This window comes from Haematobia irritans, chromosome 1 (assembly GCF_050003625.1).
Source record: "Haematobia irritans isolate KBUSLIRL chromosome 1, ASM5000362v1, whole genome shotgun sequence".
Taxonomy (NCBI): Eukaryota; Metazoa; Arthropoda; class Insecta; order Diptera; family Muscidae; genus Haematobia; species Haematobia irritans.
The window spans coordinates 195737426-195756347 of NC_134397.1; the positions used below are offsets into that span (position 1 = coordinate 195737426).

The following is an 18922-nucleotide window of genomic DNA, read 5'->3' on the forward strand; positions in this document are numbered from 1 at the left end:
TGCAAACAAAAATTTCGTTTGCATGCCAACAACACAGTTTTGCAATGTATTTCTTATGGGAGCAAAATCGATAACAACGGCTCACGGAATTTCCGTTTGCAAATATAACAATGAATTTCTAATGGATAGCAGAAATTTTGTTAAAATCGGTATGTCCTTCTATCGAAATTTCCGTTACCCATTGCATTATTGCATATCGATTATATACATTTTACTCCCATAAGAAATACATTGGAAAACTATGCTGTTGCCACGCAAACAAAGTTTCCGCTAGAGGTCCATACCGACCTATAATCAGAGAAATGTTAACAATCGATAATAATGGAATTCTCCAAATATTTTCGCTAAAAGATGTTGAGCGATAAATCTTATCACGCGAATAACACCCAGTGATTCAAACAGCTGTTATCATTTTGACGCCGTTTACATGTACAAACGGCCTTGTTTTGTGGTTTTCAAATTAAAAACAATTACTTAATAACTTGTTGATACTGGGCTGATATTTAATTATTCTTATGTTCACCAAGACATACACAATTTAAAATATCTTCTCTTATCGCAAACAACCATAAAGCTCGACCGCAAAGAGTAAACAGTGACTAGAGAAATCAGATATAATGAATACAGCTAAAACCAGTAAGTAAAGTGGTCGTCGCTTAGTAAGTTTTGAGCTATTATTTTAACAACTTCGATATATTCCTACTCCGTAGTAATGAGACTAGCTCTATTGCAATTAAAAGGATCCAAAGATAAGGCATTTAATTTACAAAATGCCTCTGCAAAAATTCGAGAAGCTGTAGCGGGCCATAAACCTCGCTTAATAACTTTACCGGAATGTTTCAATTGTCCATATGGAACAAAGTATTTCCGTGAATATGCCGAAACCATACCAAATGGACAGTCATCGCAAACTCTATCCCAATTAGCCAAAGAAATGGGTGTTTATATTGTGGGTGGTACTATTCCAGAAATGGGCGACAATGATAAGATCTACAATACCTGTACCGTATGGTCGCCCAATGGAGAACTTATAGCTAAGCATCGCAAAATGCATTTATTCGATATAGATGTTAAGGGTGGCATACGATTCAAGGAATCAGAAACTTTAACAGCCGGTAATGAATTTACCATAATTGAAATTGATGGTCATAAGATTGGTATTGGCATATGTTATGATATACGTTTTGAAGAAATGGCAAAGGTTTATAGGAATGAAGGTAAAAGACCACTATAAGATATGAGAAATGCATCTTTTTATGAAATATTTCATTGAAGGTTGTGAAATGTTAATTTATCCGGGAGCTTTTAATATGACCACGGGTCCATTGCATTGGGAGTTACTGCAACGTTCGAGAGCCAATGATAATCAGTTGTATGTGGTCACCACATCACCAGCACGTGATGAATCTGCCGACTACGTGGCGTATGGTCATTCCATGGTTGTCGATCCTTGGGCAAAGGTGGTTAAAAGTGCAAAAGAAGGAGAAGAGACTGTAATTGTGGATGTTGGTGAGTATATGGGAAATTGAGATTTGTTTGGAGCTAATTAGAACAGTAGGAAGAAACAATTAGACAAATGTAGCATTTTGAAGAGCTTAGTAACAAAAATTGATCAAAAAGGATTTTTAAGAAGGATTACCATACATCGCAGTCGTTGTCATATTTGATAGATCAAATTGAACTCAATTGACCATATAACAAATATATGGTGACTGAAATCTAATACAACAAAGTAAATCGCTACATTTTTATACCCTCCATCATAGGATGGGGGTATATTAACTTTGTCATTCCGTTTGTAACACATCGAAATATTGCTCTAAGACCCCATAAAGTATATATATTCTGGGTCGTGGTGAAATTCTGAGTCGATCTAAGCATGTCTGTCCGTCCGTCCGTCTGTGGAAATCACGCTAACTTCCGAACGAAGCTATCGACTTGAAACTTGGCACAAGTAGTTGTTATCGATGTAGGTCGGATGGTATTGAAAATGGGCCATATCGGTCCACTTTTACGTATACCCCCCATATAAAGGGACCCTCAGATTTGGCTTGTGGAGCCTCTAAAAGAAGCATATTTCATCCGATCCGGCTGAAATTTGGTATATGGTGTTGGTATATGGTTTCTAACAACCATGCAAAAATTGGTCCACATCGGTCCATAATTAAATATAGCTCCCATATAAACCGATCCCCAGATTTGGCTTGTGGAGCCTCTAACAGAAGCATATTTCATCCGATCCGGCTGAAATTTGGTATATGGTGTTGGTATATGGTCTCCAACAACCATGCAAAAATTGGTCCACATCGGTCCATAATTATATATAGCCCCCATATAAACCGATCCCCAGATTTGGCTTGTGGAGCCTCTAACAGAAGTATATTTCATCCGATCCGGCTGAAATTTGGTACATGGTATTGGTATATGGTCCCTAACAACCGTGCAAAAATTGGTCCACATCGGTCCATAATTATATATAGCGCCTATATAAACCGATCCCCAGATTTGGGTTGCGGAGCCTCAAAGCGAAGCAAATTTTATCCGATCCGCCTGAAATTTGGTACATGATATTGCTATATGGTCTTTAACAACCGTGCAAAAATTGGTCTACATCGGTTCATAATTATATATAGCCCCCATATAAACCGATCCCCAGATTTGGCTTGCGAAGTCTCCAAGAGAAGCAAATTTCATCCAATCCGGTTGTAATTTGGAACATGGTCCATATCGGTCCATAATTATATATAGCCCCCATATAAAACGTTCTCCAGATTTGACCTCCGGAGCCTCTTGGAGGAGCAAAATTCATCCGATCTGGTTCAAAGTAGGAACGTGGTGTTAGTATATGGTCGCTAACAACCATAGCAAAATTGGTCCAATCACACAAAAATTGGTCCATATCGGTTCATAATCATGGTTGCCACTAGAGCCAAAAATAATCTACCAAAATTTTATTTCTGTAGAAAATGTTGTCAAAATTTTATTTCTAGAGAAAATTTTGTTAAAATTTTATTCGGTTCATAATAAAATTTTCATCATTGTCAAAATTTTATTTCTATAGAAAATTTTGTCAAAATTTTATTTCTATAGAAAATTTTGTTCAAATTTTAGTCGGTTCATAATCATGGTTGCCACTCGAGCCAAAAATAATCGACCAAGATTTTATTTCTATAGAAAATTTTGTCAAAAGTTTATTTCTATAGAAAATTTTGTTAAAATTTTATTTCTGTAGAAATTTTTGTCAAAATTTTCTTTCTATAGAAAATTTTGTCAAAATTTTTATTTCTATAGAAAATTTTGTGAAAATTTTATTTCCATAGAAAATTTTTTAATATTTTCTTTCTGTAGAAAATTTTGTCAAAATTTTATGTCTACTTTGTCAAACTGAACTGGAGGTTTTAAGATACCATGCCATCGGCAAGCGTTACCGCAATTTAAGTAATTCGATTGTGGATGGCAGTGTTTAGCAGAAGTTTCTACGCAATCCATGATGGAGGGTACATAAGCTACGGCCTGGCCGAACTTACGGCCGTATATACTTGTTTGAATTTCATTGTTCAAAAAATGTCGAAAATGACATCGAATTTTGGTGCACGAAAACGCCCTGAAGTAATTTGACCCATTCACGGCGTAGCTTCGTTTTCAAATAACAGACACTTTTTAGTGTCAACTTTAGTATCCAAAAATCCCAGGCGCAAAGAAATGAAGCGAAGATATCCTTTTTTAATCAATTCTTGGTTGACGCGTGCCGAATCCTATTGGTGAGTTCATGGTCTGCGGCCGAATAGTTTGTCTTCCCAGTGCTTCCATATTGTCTCTAGAACAAAATTTTCTATTGAAATAAAATGTTGACCAAATTTTCTATAGAAAAAAAAAATGACAAAATTTTAACAGAAATAAAAATTTGTCCACATTTTATATAGAAATACATTTTTGACAAAATTTTCTAGAGAAATAAATTTTTGACAAATTTTTTTATAGAAATAAAATTTTGACAAAATTTTGTATAGAAATAACATTTTGACAAAATTTTGTATAGAAATAACATTTTGACAAAATTTTGTATAGGAAAAAAATGTTGACAAAATTTTTTATAGAAATAAAAATAAAAGTTTGACAAAATTTTATATAAAAACAAAATTCTATATAAAAATAAAATTTTGACAAAATTTTGTATAGATTTCAAATATTGACAAAATTTTGTATAAAAACCAAATATTGACAAAATTTTCTATAGAAATAAAATTTTGCAAAAATTTTCATAGAAATAAAATTTTGACAAAATTTTCTACAGCAATAAAAGCAATGAAATTTTGACAAAATTTTCTATAAAAATAAAATTTTGCAAACATTTTGTATAACAATAAAATTTTGACAAAATTTTTTATAGAAATAAAAATAAAAGTTTGACAAAATTTTATATAAAAACAACATTTTGACAAAATTTTATATAAAAATAAAATTTTGACAAAATTTTACATAAAAATAAAATTTTGACTAAATTTTATATAAAAATAAAATTTTGACTAAATTTTATATAAAAATAAAATTTTGACTAAATTTTATATAAAAATAAAATTTTGACAAAATTTCCTATAGAATAAAATTTTGACAAAATTTTGTATAGAAATCAAATATTGACAAAATTTTGTATAGAAATCAAATATTGACAAAATTTTCTATAGAAATAAAATTTTGCAAACATTTTCATAGAAATAAAATTTTGAAAAAAATTTCTATAGCAATAAAAGTTTGACAAAATCTTCTATAGCAATGAAATTTTGACAAAATTTTCTATAAAAATAAAATTTTGCAAACATTTTCTATAACAATAAAATTTTGACAAAAATTTTTATAGAAATAAAAATAAAAGTTTGACAAAATTTTATATAAAAACAACATTTTGACAAAATTTTATATAAAAATAAAATTTTGACAAAATTTTATATAAAAATAAAATTGTGACATAATTTTACATAAAAATAAAATTTTGACAAAATTTTATATAAAAATAAAATTTTGACATAATTTTACATAAAAATAAAATTTTAACAAAGTTTTATATAAAAATAAAATTTTGACAAAATTTTATATAAAAATAAAATGTTGATTTATTTTTTTATTTTATTTTTATATAAAATTTTGACAAAATTTTATATACAAATAAAATTTTGACAAAATTTTCTATAGAAATAAAATGTTGACAAAATTTTGTATAGAAATAAAATTTTGACAAAATTTTGTATAGAAATAAAATTTTGCAAAATTTTTCAATAGAAATAAAATTTTGACAAAATTTTCGATAGAAATAAAATTTTGACATTTTCTATAGAATAAAATTTTGTGGAGAAATCAAATATTGACAAAACTTTCCTTAGAAATAAAATTTGGCAAAAATTTTCATCTAAATAGAATTTTGCAAAAATGTTCCAGAGAAATAAAAATATAAAATATTCTATAGAAATAAAATTTTGACAAAATATTCTATAGAAATAAAATTTTGACGAATTTGTGTAGAAATAAAATTTTTTCATTTTTAGATTTTTTGTTTGGTAGTGTTTTGGTCAAATTTTCTCCAATTGTTTGTAGATTCTTTGTGGCTCGTATGGCAAACGTAATATTTGCAATATTTGCATTACATTTTCACATTCCGTTTTTTTATTTCAGATTTTTCATTGGTTGAACAGGTACGTCAACAAATACCAGTTTACTCACAGAGACGTGTGGATTTGTACAACACAACTAAGAAATGTTAATTTCTAAAGCAAAGTACTGAGTTGATGCATTTGTGTTTTTGTCAATTGATTTATTCGTGTAAATAAGAACCTGGTCTTAGTAACATTTAAATATTGCTTGATTTTATTAAAACTAAAAAGAAGTTTTAGAATACGATTTAAGAAATAAAAAGTTGTTATTTTTTTAATATACATATATTATAAACAAATTACATACATGTTGTATTATTTACCCATAGCTAACTAGCACCAAATAATTCAAAATTATTCCGTCAATTTGTTACTATCTAATTTTTCTGCGACAACCTCAGGAGCTGGAGCAACATATGGCCTTTGCGCTTGACCGAATAGAGCTTTAATTGCTTCATCGGTAGCCATAAGCGGTTGACTTATAAACTCTAAAGCCTGTACGGCATATTTTTCAGAATCACATAATGGCGATGACGTGGCAGAAGATATTGTCAAATCACCTTCTGGTATACCAACGCCGGAATGTAGAACCATTTGTTGCAATATATTTAAATTTTCTGCTGATAAAGTAATCACATCAGTTGCTGGTAAATTGAGATAACGTATTTTAGCTAAAAATTTCAAATTCTTTAACATATCTAATTGCATTTGTCTTATTTGATGGGTGGAGTGTAACAGACGTTTTGTCGATTCATTTAACATTTGATTTTTCTGCGACAAGTCAGCCTTCCAGCGTGCAAGCTCTTCAATCATTACACTACTGGCTAGGAACTTGGAACGCCATACTTCACATTGACCAGCAAGAAATTCAATTTGCTCAGTATGTGTTGTTAAATTCTTTGCTGTGTCTAGTAGGGCTCGGGCCAATTGGAGTTTATCTTCGGTTAAAACATTGACACGTGTTAAGAGATCCTCACCCACAGAGGCCACAAGTAGGTTCTTTAGTTCAGCATTTACTTGAGTTTGGAATTTGAATTGACCTTGGAAATAATCACGTTCTTCTTTTACCTTTTTCAATTCTTCTTTTAATTTTTCAAGTTCTAAGCTATCCACCATTGTCTTTTGGGAAGAGTTTGCAGTTGATGAGGTGTTCTTACATGGCTCTTCTGCTGGGTCTTGTAATTCTTGACTTCTAATGGTGGACATTTGAGACACCAAAACTCCAATATCCAAATTATTGCGATTATATTTCAACGATTTAACTGAATTTGGTGTAACTGATCCGCTTAAAGCTTTCGGAACAATTGGATTAACAGCTCCCGGATAAGGTTCATATGGGATAAATTTCGGTGGTTTTGTCTTTTTATGTTCTGGTACCGCCCACGTAGTATCCACCATTCTGGGTTTCATCATCACCAGTTCACCCTTGGGAATTACTGGTTTCAAAGACCTTGTAACACACTCAGGTCTTCTGTAGAGCGTATGAAGTCCTGGTAAAGGTAAACCATTGTTGTTAGCTTTGGCAGATCCGCTTGATGTTTTTCTGGTCTTTTGTTTATTATCCAAAACATTTATAGACTCTTTTCGAGTTTTATCCTCATTTTTCTCCTCAATATTGATTACTTCTTTATTTTGTTTGGTGTTAACTGATGTTTGTTTTTGCTCTGCCACTTTCTCTTCCAAATCTTCCATTCCATCGCCACTTGTACGACCTACATTTGGAAAAATCAAAACAGTTTGTATTTGTCAATCTGAAGAGGGTGTCATATGTCTCTTACATTTTTCCAACTCCATTAGGGCAACCTCCATTAGTTAAACTATTTTGTTTGCAATGTATTTACGTCGTTTGCACAAATATTTTTTGGCCTTTTTTTAATCACAAAAAAACAATTGTGAACTGGCCGTCGTGTACAAATTGCAACAATAAAATTTGTTGTTGTATTTTTTGACAGATCACAATTACAAGGTGCAATGTTGCCAATTGCTCGATTTTTGTTATATACCGCTATAATAACCCTTACGTGTAGATAATGCAGTAAATCGCAATGAAGTTGAGAAAGTTTTGTCGATAGGGGCTAAACTTAAATTTAGTACCCACCACAATTTCTGCTGCTCCTAAGAAATTATGGCTGTCATTCGGGATCGATTCTTATAAATCCCGGGATTCGGGATTTCAAAATATTGAATCCCGGGATCGCATAATTTATTCGGGATCCCGAAATTGTCTGGATTCTTGAAAAAAATTAATTAATAACAATCTAGTATAATTCAATTTTATTAACCAAAAAGAACATAAGAGTAAATTAAAAATTGCTATCATATTAACGAACACTAGTCAAACTCAACATGGTAAAGAAAAAAGAATTATGACAAAAATAAATTAAAAAGCAATTTCATATCGCTATCTTACTCAGTAAAAGATTTGAAGGATTTTAATTGCACGTTATCTTTTTAAGTAACTTCTTAAAAATAACAAGGCATCCAAATTTTTATCAGATAAACGCATTATTGTCATATTGTCGACGGACCTTTTATCATTGTTTTTTTTTTTTATTTTATGTTGCACGAATTCCATTTCACTTGAACTTATTGTTCAATTGAAGGCCCTGATCGATTTTTTCATGAAATTGTGCTGATTATAGTACATCTCATGTATAATAAATTCTTACTCAATGTGTACCATAAATGTTTATTAACTCAATTTGTCGGGTATGAAATCTAAGGCCCGCATGCAATAAATTAAGACTCCAATTTATTAATAAACAATCTCAAAAAGCCACAAATTTAACAAATTGGGTTTATTTTTTCGCGATTCCGAAAAATCCCGGGATTCAGAATAAGAAATACCGGGAATCGGGATTAATCCCGTCCCGAAAATTCCAGGAATTTCGGGACGGGATTTATACCGAGTGACAGCCCTATAAGAAATGCATTGTCATTTTTACTAGCCAAATTACGTTTACTAGCCGATAACACCGGTATTGAGTATATTATGTTAGCAGTATGTCGATAACTATACTCACAGCATGTTATACTCACAGAATTGTTACAAGAGCCATTTTATATTTTGTGAACACCAAGCACACCAAGCTTATTATAATTTATTTAAATAAAAATGATACTGAAGTGCTAAAAACAGTTATTTCTCTTAAAATCGTGAAAGGTATATTTGTGAACAATTTTTGACTTTCCAAATGGAATAAAGTGATAGTTTTTCAAATATTTTTCAAGACACGCTGCCTCTATTGGGAATAAGAGCACTGGCTGATAGAGGCTACAACATGTAACTTGCAACTTGTAACTCAACATCAATCTTTTATTAATGCATAAAAATATTTTAAATGTGATGTGATAGTCGTATATATAAATGTTTAATCAAATTAATAAACATCTAAACAATCGTGTCTACTTGACCACAATTATTCTTTTACAACTACCTTAAAATTCACTTTTTCTGATAGTTTGAAGGGGCTCTTATTGGCGTCCTTCTAAATGTATCCAGAAGGGCCCCTAATATTTGCACTCATGCGATACTTTTTTGTAGTAACTTGGCGTGGTACAACTTCTCAATAAAGGGTGATACGGTCAAAATGTGGTCAAGGGAAAACGCGTGTAAATCGGTGAAATCGTTTATTTAAAAAATCAAATTAAATTTCTTTTTCAAGTTCAATTAGTATAAAATTCAGGAAAAATATTCAGTTAGGCTTTCGGTTTTCCAAATCCGAATTGCCGGGCCTCACGCTTAACACCTGCCATCAGATTTTGTACAGCCACCTTGTCCACCTTCTTCGCCGCAGAAAGCCAGTTTGCCTTGAACTGCTGCTCGTCATTAGCAGTTTTTTGGTCTTCTTTAGGTTCTGCTTGACAATAGCCCAGTATTTCTCAATTGCGCGGAGCTCTGGCGTGTTGGGAGGGTTCTTGTCCTTGGGAACCACCTGCACGTTGTTGGCGGCATACCACTCCATGGCCTTTTCACCGTAATGGCAAGATGCCAAATCCGGCCAAAACAGTACGGAACAACCGTGTTTCTTTAGGAAAGGCAGCAGACGTTTATTCAAAAACTCTTTTACGTAAATTTCTTGGTTGACAGTCCCGGAAGCTATGGAAATGCTGCTTTTCAAGCCACAGGTACAGATGGCTTGCAAAACCAGATATTTCTTTGCGAACTTTGACAGTTTTATGTGCTTGAAAATATCTGCTACCTTTCCCCTTCCTTTTGCCGTATAAAACTCCTGTCCCGGAAGCTGCTTGTAGTCGGCTTTGACGTAGGTTTCGTCGTCCATTACCACGCAGTTAAACTTCGTCAGCATCGTCGTGTACAGCCTCCGGGATCGCGCTATGGCCGTCGTATTTTGTTTATCATCGCGATTTGGAGTCACTACCTTCTTGTAAGTCGATAGTCCGGCTCGTTTTTTGGCTCGATGCACGGTTGTAGACGATGCACCCAGCTTATTTGCGGCATCTCGGAGAGAGAGGTTAGGGTTTCGCTTGAAACTACCGGCAACTCTCTTTGTCGTCTCAGCGGCTTCCGGTTTTCGATTTCCCCCCGATCCAGACTTCCTGGCTGTCGACAAACGTTCCCCAAACACTTTAATTACATTTGTAACGGCTGATTTGGCAACTTTTAGCGATTTTGCCAGCTTTGTGTGCGAGTAGCTCGGATTTTCGCGATGCGCGAACAAAATTTTGATACGCTGCTCTTCTTGCTTGGACGGCATTTTGACAACTGAAGAGTGAATTCCAAAATCAAAATAGGAGCAACATTCTACACACACACCTTCAAAATGAGGGGTGTTCAGGTTTTTTAAATGCAAAATTGAAAGAAATACGTCAAGTTTATATTGACCAAATTTTGACCGTATAACCCTTTAGTGACGGCGCTTTTCCGAGGAGTTTTGGATATCGTATACGACTGTTTTTGACGTAGTGGGGATACTCAGAAGCGCCCCCAAATTCAAAACAATGTTGGCAGGGTTGGTACTATGTTCGGTTTTCGAGTTGAAAACCACTTTATTTTCGCGATTACTTTTCCTTAAATAATCAAAATTATAAATGAAAACAAACATATTCCTGTAAAGTCTAGACGAAATCTACAGGAACAAGAAACTGCGCATCAATTGACTTAATTTATCTGCTTTATATTGAACTGTTTTAATAAATTTATCATACAATCGGATAACCAATAACCAATCATACAATCGGATAACTTGTACTAAAGTAGATTTAAGCTGAAAGGGTCATGGGTTCAATATCAGTTTCCACCTAAAGGCCGGTATGAACCTCCAGCCGAAATTTACGCTACCCATAAGAAATGCATTGCTATATATTTGCTAACAAAAATTCTATGAAGCGTTATTATCGTTATTTTTACATTTTGCACCCAAGAAAAATGTATTGCAAAACTGTGTTATTGGTACGCAAACGAATTTTCCGATAAAGTTGCATACCGGCCTTAAACGCAGGTACCATGATTAGTTTTCGAGTTGAAAATCACTAATCACTCGTGTCGAATATACCCTGCCAACATTTTTTGAATTTGGGGGCGCTTCAGAGAATCCCCACTACGTCGAAAACAGTCGTATACGATATCCAAAACTTTTCGGAAAAGAGCCGTCACTATTGAGAAGTTGTACCACGCCAAGTTACTACAAAAAAGTATCGCATGAGTGCAATTATTAGGTGCCCTTCTGGATACATTTAGAAGGACGCCAATAAGAGCCCCTTCAAACAATCAGACAAAGTGCATTTTAAGATAGTTGTAAAAGAATCATTGTGGTCAAGTAAAACACGATTGTTTATTAATTTCATTAAACATTTATAAATTCTCATAAATATAACATTCATACGACTATCACATCACATTTAACATTAATAAATGATTTATGTTGAGTTACAAGTTGCAAGTTACATGTTGCATGTTGTAGCGTCTATCAGCTAGTGATTTTATTCCCAATGGAGGCAGCGTGTCTGGAAAAATATTTGAAAAACTACTACTAACTACTTTATTCCATTTGGAATGTCAAAACTTGTTCACCAATATACCTTTCACAATTTTAAGCGAAATAACTATGTTTTCAGCACTTTATTATCATTTTTATTTAAATAAATTATAAGAAGCTAGTTGTGCTTGGTGTTTCACAAAATATAATATGGCTCTTGTAACAATAGTGATGGCAAAATACTTTCATGCGAATAGTGATGGCAAAATACTATCACAGTTGGCGATTGTTGCAGTGTCACTTACGAGTCTGTGGTAGCGATGAAGATGAAATGGAACTTTGAAATGCTGGCAGGGTATTCACATATTGTGCACACTATAAGTTAAGTCCGAAGGCCTAATCGATACTGCTGCATGTTTATGGGATAGATAACACATTTACCGATTATTTAGTCATCGCCGACAAGTCGTATCGATCCGACACACTATAAGATTCTTTACAAACACCGACATTCCGTCCGGAATAACTGATAATCTGTAAAGCGCATAACCTAACCATGGGACACCGCCTTATCGGCATTTACACTTTCTAAGCTTTACACGCGTAATTGGCATCATTTGCCTAAACATATGTTTTCTTTCTGTCATTCCACCTTCCTTTCATATGGCATTCTAAATATTTACATCTCTTCAACAATAAAAGAAAAATAATAACTACGTAACATTACGATGGAGGAGGAACCAAAAAAGGTTTGTATAAAATATACACATGCCCTATGATAGATGACAATAAACTGAACTGCATATTTACAGGGTTTGGTATTATTCGGCAGGGATGTCTCACAAATACCATGCTTTCGCAGTAGTTTTATGTATGGCATCGGAGGAGGTGTTAGCATTGGTCTACTCACATTTTTAGCAACATCTCGCACAAAATTGTCAACACATGTCGGATTTGGAACCTTCTTTTGTGGGACTATAGCATATTGGTCGTGGTGCAGGTAGATTTATAGTTGTTGTGTAATTGTTCATTTTGAGCATAAAAACAAAATATGTACATCTTTTTATTTCAGATATCAATGGTCTGTACGCCGGTTTGAATATGCCCAATTGGAGAGAGCAATGAAACATCATGCTCTGTATGAAGGAACTGAAGTCGAGAAAGAGTTGGATTTAAAGTCAGCGTAGCGTTGAAAGGAATTATAATTAAACTATGTTAAATGATTTATTGTTTTTATGTTAATAGTGAAATCTGGAGAAAAACTAAGTATTTGTGTAAAGGAATCTATGCAACTCTCAAATCATTGTATATTTGAGACAGTAAGGGTAAGGTCAAACTAGGCAAATATTTGCCCAAAATGAATGTCAAACTTTTTTTCCTGGAGCACTTTCGAAATAACTGGATACCGTTTTTGTAAAATACTGCTATTGTCATGTAATATATCATATATCCAATTGGATGAAAATGGAATGAATGTACTTAGTGCTATGAAGTTTTATATTATCTCTCCTGATATGTTCTTGTTCAAGTTTGCTTTCAGAAAAGGGAGATATGGATAGCGAAGAACAATTTTTCTGACTAGTGTCGAAATCTTGCTCTAGACTAACTTTATTGGATTGAACGTAGTTATTTATGATGATATTAATTCAGACGGATTAGAAAGAGAGATGGAAGAAAGCAACTTGGAGGGCTAAGTGTACACTAATATGAAGAAGAATGGTTAAGGAGACTAAATGAAAATAACTTTGAAAAATCTCAATGGGACAATATGATGTGTATACCAATCCTTTCCATGGATTCAACACTCTTTAACCATGGCTATAATAAGTTAATAATAGTGGTAGCATGTATTTTTTTAGGCTCAGCCAAACTATTCATTCCAGTGTGATACCACAGTGGTGAATTTCTCTACAACCACTGAGTGCTTCCCAATTTCATGTTTAGATCAATGGCAAGGGACCTTCTTTTTATAGCCGTGTCCTAACGGCCTTCTACATTGCGATGGAACATTACGGAAGGAATAATCCGCCGCTGGAATTTTTTTTGGTATTTGGTCGAAACTGGAATTAAACCCATGACGCTTTGTATGCTAGACATGTACGCTAAATATTGCGTCACGGTGGCTCCCCTCTATATCCTAGTCTATCCCTTAAAACCTAATCAATTTTCGAAATTATAGCCATATAAAATGTTATGTTTGTTTTAATCGATCGATCGTGACAGAATATATTAGAAACCCGATATTATTTTGGAAGAACTATTATTAGGAAATATCACAATGGACTGAATAGTCTAAGTGAGCCTGAAATATCAGGCTGACACTATACCTAAGATTAGGAAAGCATATTTAAGCATGGTGTTAGATATTTGGTCTCCTCTTCAATGTAATACCTGGAAGGCTGTATAGTTTATTATACACTGCGCCACACTGTGGAACAGGGTATAATAAGTTAGTGCGTATGTTTGCAACACCCAGAAGGAAACGAGATAGAGATATAGTGCCTTTGTCATTTATGGTCAGGGCTGGTCCCTGAGTCGATATGGCCATGTCCGACTGTCTGTCTGTCCGTCCTTATGTCTGTGAACCCTTTTTTTTTATTTATTTTCATTATGTAATTTTTTTGTGATCAAAATCTCGGTCGCACTTTTAGTTCGATCGACTTCAAATTTGGCACAAGCATGTGTTCTGGGTCCTATTGATTTTGAAAGAAATCGGTTACGATTTAGCTCCCATATATATCTTTTGCCCGATATCTGATAATATGGCCCCAGAAGCCAGAATTTCAGCCTGATTTACTTTAAATTTTGTACAAGAAGTGCAATTGATAGCGTCGTAAAGTGCGCCAAATTTGGTTGAAATCGGTTCAGATTTAGAAAGATTTTTATATCTTTCGCCCGATATGCACTTATATGGCCCCAGAAGCTAGAGTTTTGTCCCGATTTGCTTTAAATTTTGTACAGGAAGTAGAATCAACGTTCTTGATAACATGCCAAAGTTGATTGAAATCGGTTCAGATTTAAATATAGCTCCCATATATATCTTTCCCCCGATTTTAACTCATATGACCACAGAGGTCAAAGTTGTAATCCGAGTTACGTGAAATTGTGCACATGGAGTATAATTCACATTGTAACTATGAATGCCAAATTTGGTTCATATTTCGATATAGCTCCCATATATGTAAAGGGTGGTTAAATTGTAAGGGCCGATGTTGAATGTGAACCACACCTAAACGCCAAGTTTTTTTCCGAATTTTATTTGACATTTCTCTATTTCAGGCTTACTCAATTTGAACCATGGAGAGATACACAATCCAACAACGTGTTAAATGGTTCCAAGAAATGGCAACAGTGGATGATCAATTTTCGAAGAAAATCATCTTCAGTGATAAGGCACATTTTCACCTCATTGGATTCGTCAATAAACAGAATTGCCGCATTTGGGCTAATGAGAATCCAAAAGTGATTGTCGAAAAACCAATGCACCCACAAAGAGTGACTGTTTGGTGCGGTTTATGGGCTGGCGGCATCATCGGGCCGTATTTTTTCCAAAATGAGGCCGGTCAGGCAGTTAATGTGAATGGTGTTCGCTATCGTGAGATGATAACGAACTTTTTATGGCCCGAATTGGAAGATATGGATGTGGACGATATGTGGTTTCAGCAGGACGGTGCCACTTGCCACACACCTAAAAACAATGGCTGTGTTATCTCATGTAATGGCGATGTCAATTGACCGCCAAGATCATGTGATTTGACACCGTTGGACTTTTTTCTTTGGGGTTATTTGAAAGAAAAGATGTACGTCGATAAGCCAGCAACAATTCAAGAGCTAAAGGATGAGATAATTCGGCATATTAACGGCATAGAACCTCCATTATGCCTCAGCGTCATCGAAAATTTGGACCATCGGATGAAGGTCTGTCACCGAGGTCGCGGCGCCCATTTGGCCGATATTTTGTTCCATACATAATTGAGTAATACCAATATATCATAATAAAATAAAATTACAATAATTTCCTAAATAGTTTGTGTTTTATTCAAAATCAACATCGGCCCTTGAAATTTTAACCACCCTTTATATGTTTTTCTGATTTCGGCAAAAATGACCAAATGACCTTGTAAAATGGCCACTGCTAAGTCGAAAACTTGTAAGAATAACTCAAATTTCCCTATACTTCTGAAGCATATATATCGACCGATAACTCATAAATACACTTTTGCGAAGTTGCCTAAAAATTGCTTCAGATTTAAATATTTTTTTACTAACATTGGGTTCCATCCCAGGGCATCAAATTTAAAGTCTATACATTTTGTAGAAGTCTAATAAAATTTGGTCAAAATCGGGTAAGATTTAAATATATGTGAATGGGAAAATAACCCTTTATGTATAGCACCCAATACATTGGACTGATTTGATATGCTGTCGCAAATGTGGATCTACAAAGTGGTTCAGGGTATAATATAGTCGGCCCCGCCCGACTTTAGCCTTTCCTTACTTGTTTCTTTAAGAAATCATAGCAGCTTGGATTTAGTTATTGTAAGCCGAATGGAAATATGGTGTAAACATTTTTATAGTAAATCGAAAAATCGATTTTTTTGATTGTGATTACAATCCCTAGAATATTATAGTAGATTATTTATACAATATATAATCTAGGCAGCAAATTTCATAATTTTTCCAACCGATTAATATTAAGCCCGATTGTCTTGCGACCTAGAAGACGAAACATTGTCGTCGGCGTCGAATGACAGTCCAATTTTGCCAGAGGTGACGAGAGCTTGACGCAAATATATTTACTCTCAAAAAAACCCAATAAAAGTTTTCAAACCGGTATTAGATTAATTGCGTTTAAAATTCAAACAAAAGAATTCGTTTCTTATTTGTACAAAAAATCCTAAGAAATTATGTACAGCCGAGATAAAAACCACATTTTCAATGAATCCTTTATACAATAGATGTCGCTATGGTTGTTGGGTACTGTTCTATCAATGCGTATAGATTAGCTATCAATGGGATGGGAATGTATTTTACATATGGTTACGAGGTAGATTTTATTCCATTTCTATAATGATCTCAAGTTAACAAAATCCATACAGCACAACTAAATCCCTTGCACACAAGTTCGGTCTAGCATTTTCGTTTGGCATGCAAATGAAATTGTAGAATAAAATATTTAGAAAAGGTGAAGAAAAACACTTACCGTCTTTTGTTTGCTTATCACACAATTGAAAGATCTTTTCTATTTCATAGATGTTTACGCACAATAACAGAACACTCAGTAGACACATTTAAACAAAAGGCGCACATAAAAAAAGATTTGTATAGATTTCACAGATTTTTTTTGGCAAATTTCTTTTAAACAACAGTAATGGCCTCAATATACATCAAACACTTTTTAATAGAACTCCACATACTCTTGACGACCGCCACACAATTGGACATTCCAACAAATCACTTGATCAAATACTAACTGCAGTAGTGAAATCCTCATATGATTATGACAAAATGGCCGCAAAAGCAAAGTAGGATGTGTAAAAGGAAGCGGAATTTGTGTTTTTTGTATAGGGTTGCCAAGTTCGTTTTATAAAAACTCTTAATTTTGCATGTTTAAAATGCACTAAACTCAAACAAAAAAAAAAAAAAAAAATGAACCCTCTATTTCACCAAAGCCAATTTAACTTTATTTTAGTTCATGGAATTATAACGTTTGGAGAAAGTTTCCTTTATTCTAATAAATATTCTCTGCGCCACACTGTGGAATAGGGTATTATAAGTTAGTGCATATGTTTGCAACACCCCAACAACCCAGAAGGAGACGAGATAGACATATGGTGTCTTTAGCAATATTGCTCAGGGCCGGCCTCTGAGTCGATCTAGCCATGTCCGTACGTCCGTCTGTCTGTGAACACATTTTTGTAATCAAAGTCTGGGTCGCAATTTTAGTCCAATCGACTTCAAATTTGGCAAAAGTATGTGTTTTGGGTCAGAATAGAACCCTATTGATTTTGAAAGAAATCGGTTCAGTTTTAGATATAGCTCCCATATATATCTTTCGCCCGATATCTACTAATATGGCCCCAGAAGCCAGAATTTCAGCCTGATTTGCTTAAAATTTTACACAAACAGTGCAATTTATAGCGTCGTAAAGTGTGCCGAATTTGGTTGAAATCGATCCAGATTGAGATATAGCTCCCATATATATCTTTCGTCCGATTTACATTCATATGACAACAGAGGACAAATTTGTGATCCGATTTACGCGCAATTTTGAACAGGCAATAGAATTGACATTGTAGCTATGCGTGAAAAATTTGCTTGAAATCGGTTCAGATTTAGATATAGCTCCATGTATATGTTTTTCTGACTGTTTGAAATCGGTTCAGATTTAGAATAGCTCCATGTATATGTTTTTCTGAAATCGTTACTGCTTAGTACTTCTAATACCTATCTATCGACCGATAAATCATAACTACAGTTTTGCGAAGTTGCCTAAAAATTGCTTTAGATTTAAATGTTTCCCGTATTTTTATACCCACCACCGTAGAATGGTGACGGAGGTATAATAAGTTTGTCATTCCGTTTGTAACACATCGAAATATCGATTTCCGACTATATAAAGTATATATATTCTTGATCAGGGAGAAATTCTAAGACGATATAACGATGTCCGTCTGTATGTCAGTCTGTCTGTTGTAATCACGCTACAGTCTTCAATAATGAAGCAATCGTGCTGAAATTTTGCACAAACTCGTCTTTTATCTGCAGGCAGGTCAAGATCGAAGATGGGCTATATCGGTCCAGGTTTTGATATAGTCCCCATATAAACCGACCTCCCGATTTGGGGTCTTGGGCTTATAGAAATCGAAGTTTTTATCCAATTTGCCTGAAATTTGAAATCTAATGGTATTTTATGACCATAAAGAGGTGTGCAAAAAATGGTGAGTATCGGTCCATGTTTTGTTATAGCCCCCACATAGACCGATCTCCCGATTTTACTTCTTGGGCTTATAGAAACCGCAGTTTTTATTCAATTTACCTGAAATTGAAAATCTAGAGGCATTGTAGGACCACAAATACATGTGGCAAAAATTGTGAGTATCGGTCCATGTTTTGGTATGGTCCCCATATAAAACGACCTCCCGATTTGGGGTCTTGGGCTTATAGAAACCGTAGTTTTTATCCAATTTGTCTGAAATTGGAAATCCAGAGTTATTGTAGGACCACAAATACGTGTGCCAAAAATTGTGAGTATCGGTCCATATTTTGGTATAGCCCCCATATAGACCGATCCCCCGATTTTACTTCTTGGGCTTTTAGAAACCGCAGTTTTTATTC

At 34.2% G+C, this 18922-nt stretch overlaps 3 protein-coding genes across 3 annotated transcripts; 2 read left to right on the top strand and 1 right to left on the bottom strand.

Moving 5' to 3' along the window:
* Window positions 1–456: 456 nt before the first annotated feature.
* LOC142222361 (omega-amidase NIT2) lies at window positions 457–5947 on the top strand. Its single transcript, XM_075292477.1, has 4 exons — window positions 457–636; window positions 711–1217; window positions 1276–1509; window positions 5668–5947. The coding sequence occupies exons 1-4, from the start codon at window positions 618–620 to the stop codon at window positions 5754–5756; spliced, it is 849 nt and encodes a 282-aa protein (XP_075148592.1). The 5' UTR covers window positions 457–617; the 3' UTR covers window positions 5757–5947.
* On the bottom strand, window positions 5786–7582 carry LOC142222360 (uncharacterized). The gene is made up of 2 exons (XM_075292476.1): window positions 7424–7582; window positions 5786–7357 (listed from the first exon to the last, which is right to left on the bottom strand). Exons 1-2 carry the CDS (start codon window positions 7452–7454, stop codon window positions 6000–6002), a joined length of 1389 nt encoding a protein of 462 aa, XP_075148591.1. The 5' UTR covers window positions 7455–7582; the 3' UTR covers window positions 5786–5999.
* A 4603-nt stretch (window positions 7583–12185) lies between these two features.
* l(3)87Df (cytochrome c oxidase assembly factor COX20 lethal (3) 87Df) lies at window positions 12186–12850 on the top strand. The gene is made up of 3 exons (XM_075292478.1): window positions 12186–12333; window positions 12397–12584; window positions 12657–12850. The coding sequence occupies exons 1-3, from the start codon at window positions 12313–12315 to the stop codon at window positions 12769–12771; spliced, it is 324 nt and encodes a 107-aa protein (XP_075148593.1). The 5' UTR covers window positions 12186–12312; the 3' UTR covers window positions 12772–12850.
* The last annotated feature ends 6072 nt before the right edge of the window (window positions 12851–18922 follow it).

Bases quoted from the DNA above. Each gene is read 5' to 3' on its own strand.
- LOC142222361 (XM_075292477.1), top strand. The intron at 1,218-1,275 runs GTAAAAGACCAC...ATTTCATTGAAG, and splicing joins AAAGGTTTATAGGAATGAAG to GTTGTGAAATGTTAATTTAT. The intron at 1,510-5,667 runs GTGAGTATATGG...TTTTTATTTCAG, and splicing joins GACTGTAATTGTGGATGTTG to ATTTTTCATTGGTTGAACAG.
- LOC142222360 (XM_075292476.1), bottom strand. From the start codon at position 7,454: ATGGAGGTTGCCCTAATGGAGTTGGAAAAAT. The intron at 7,358-7,423 runs GTAAGAGACATA...TTCCAAATGTAG, and splicing joins CCTAATGGAGTTGGAAAAAT to GTCGTACAAGTGGCGATGGA.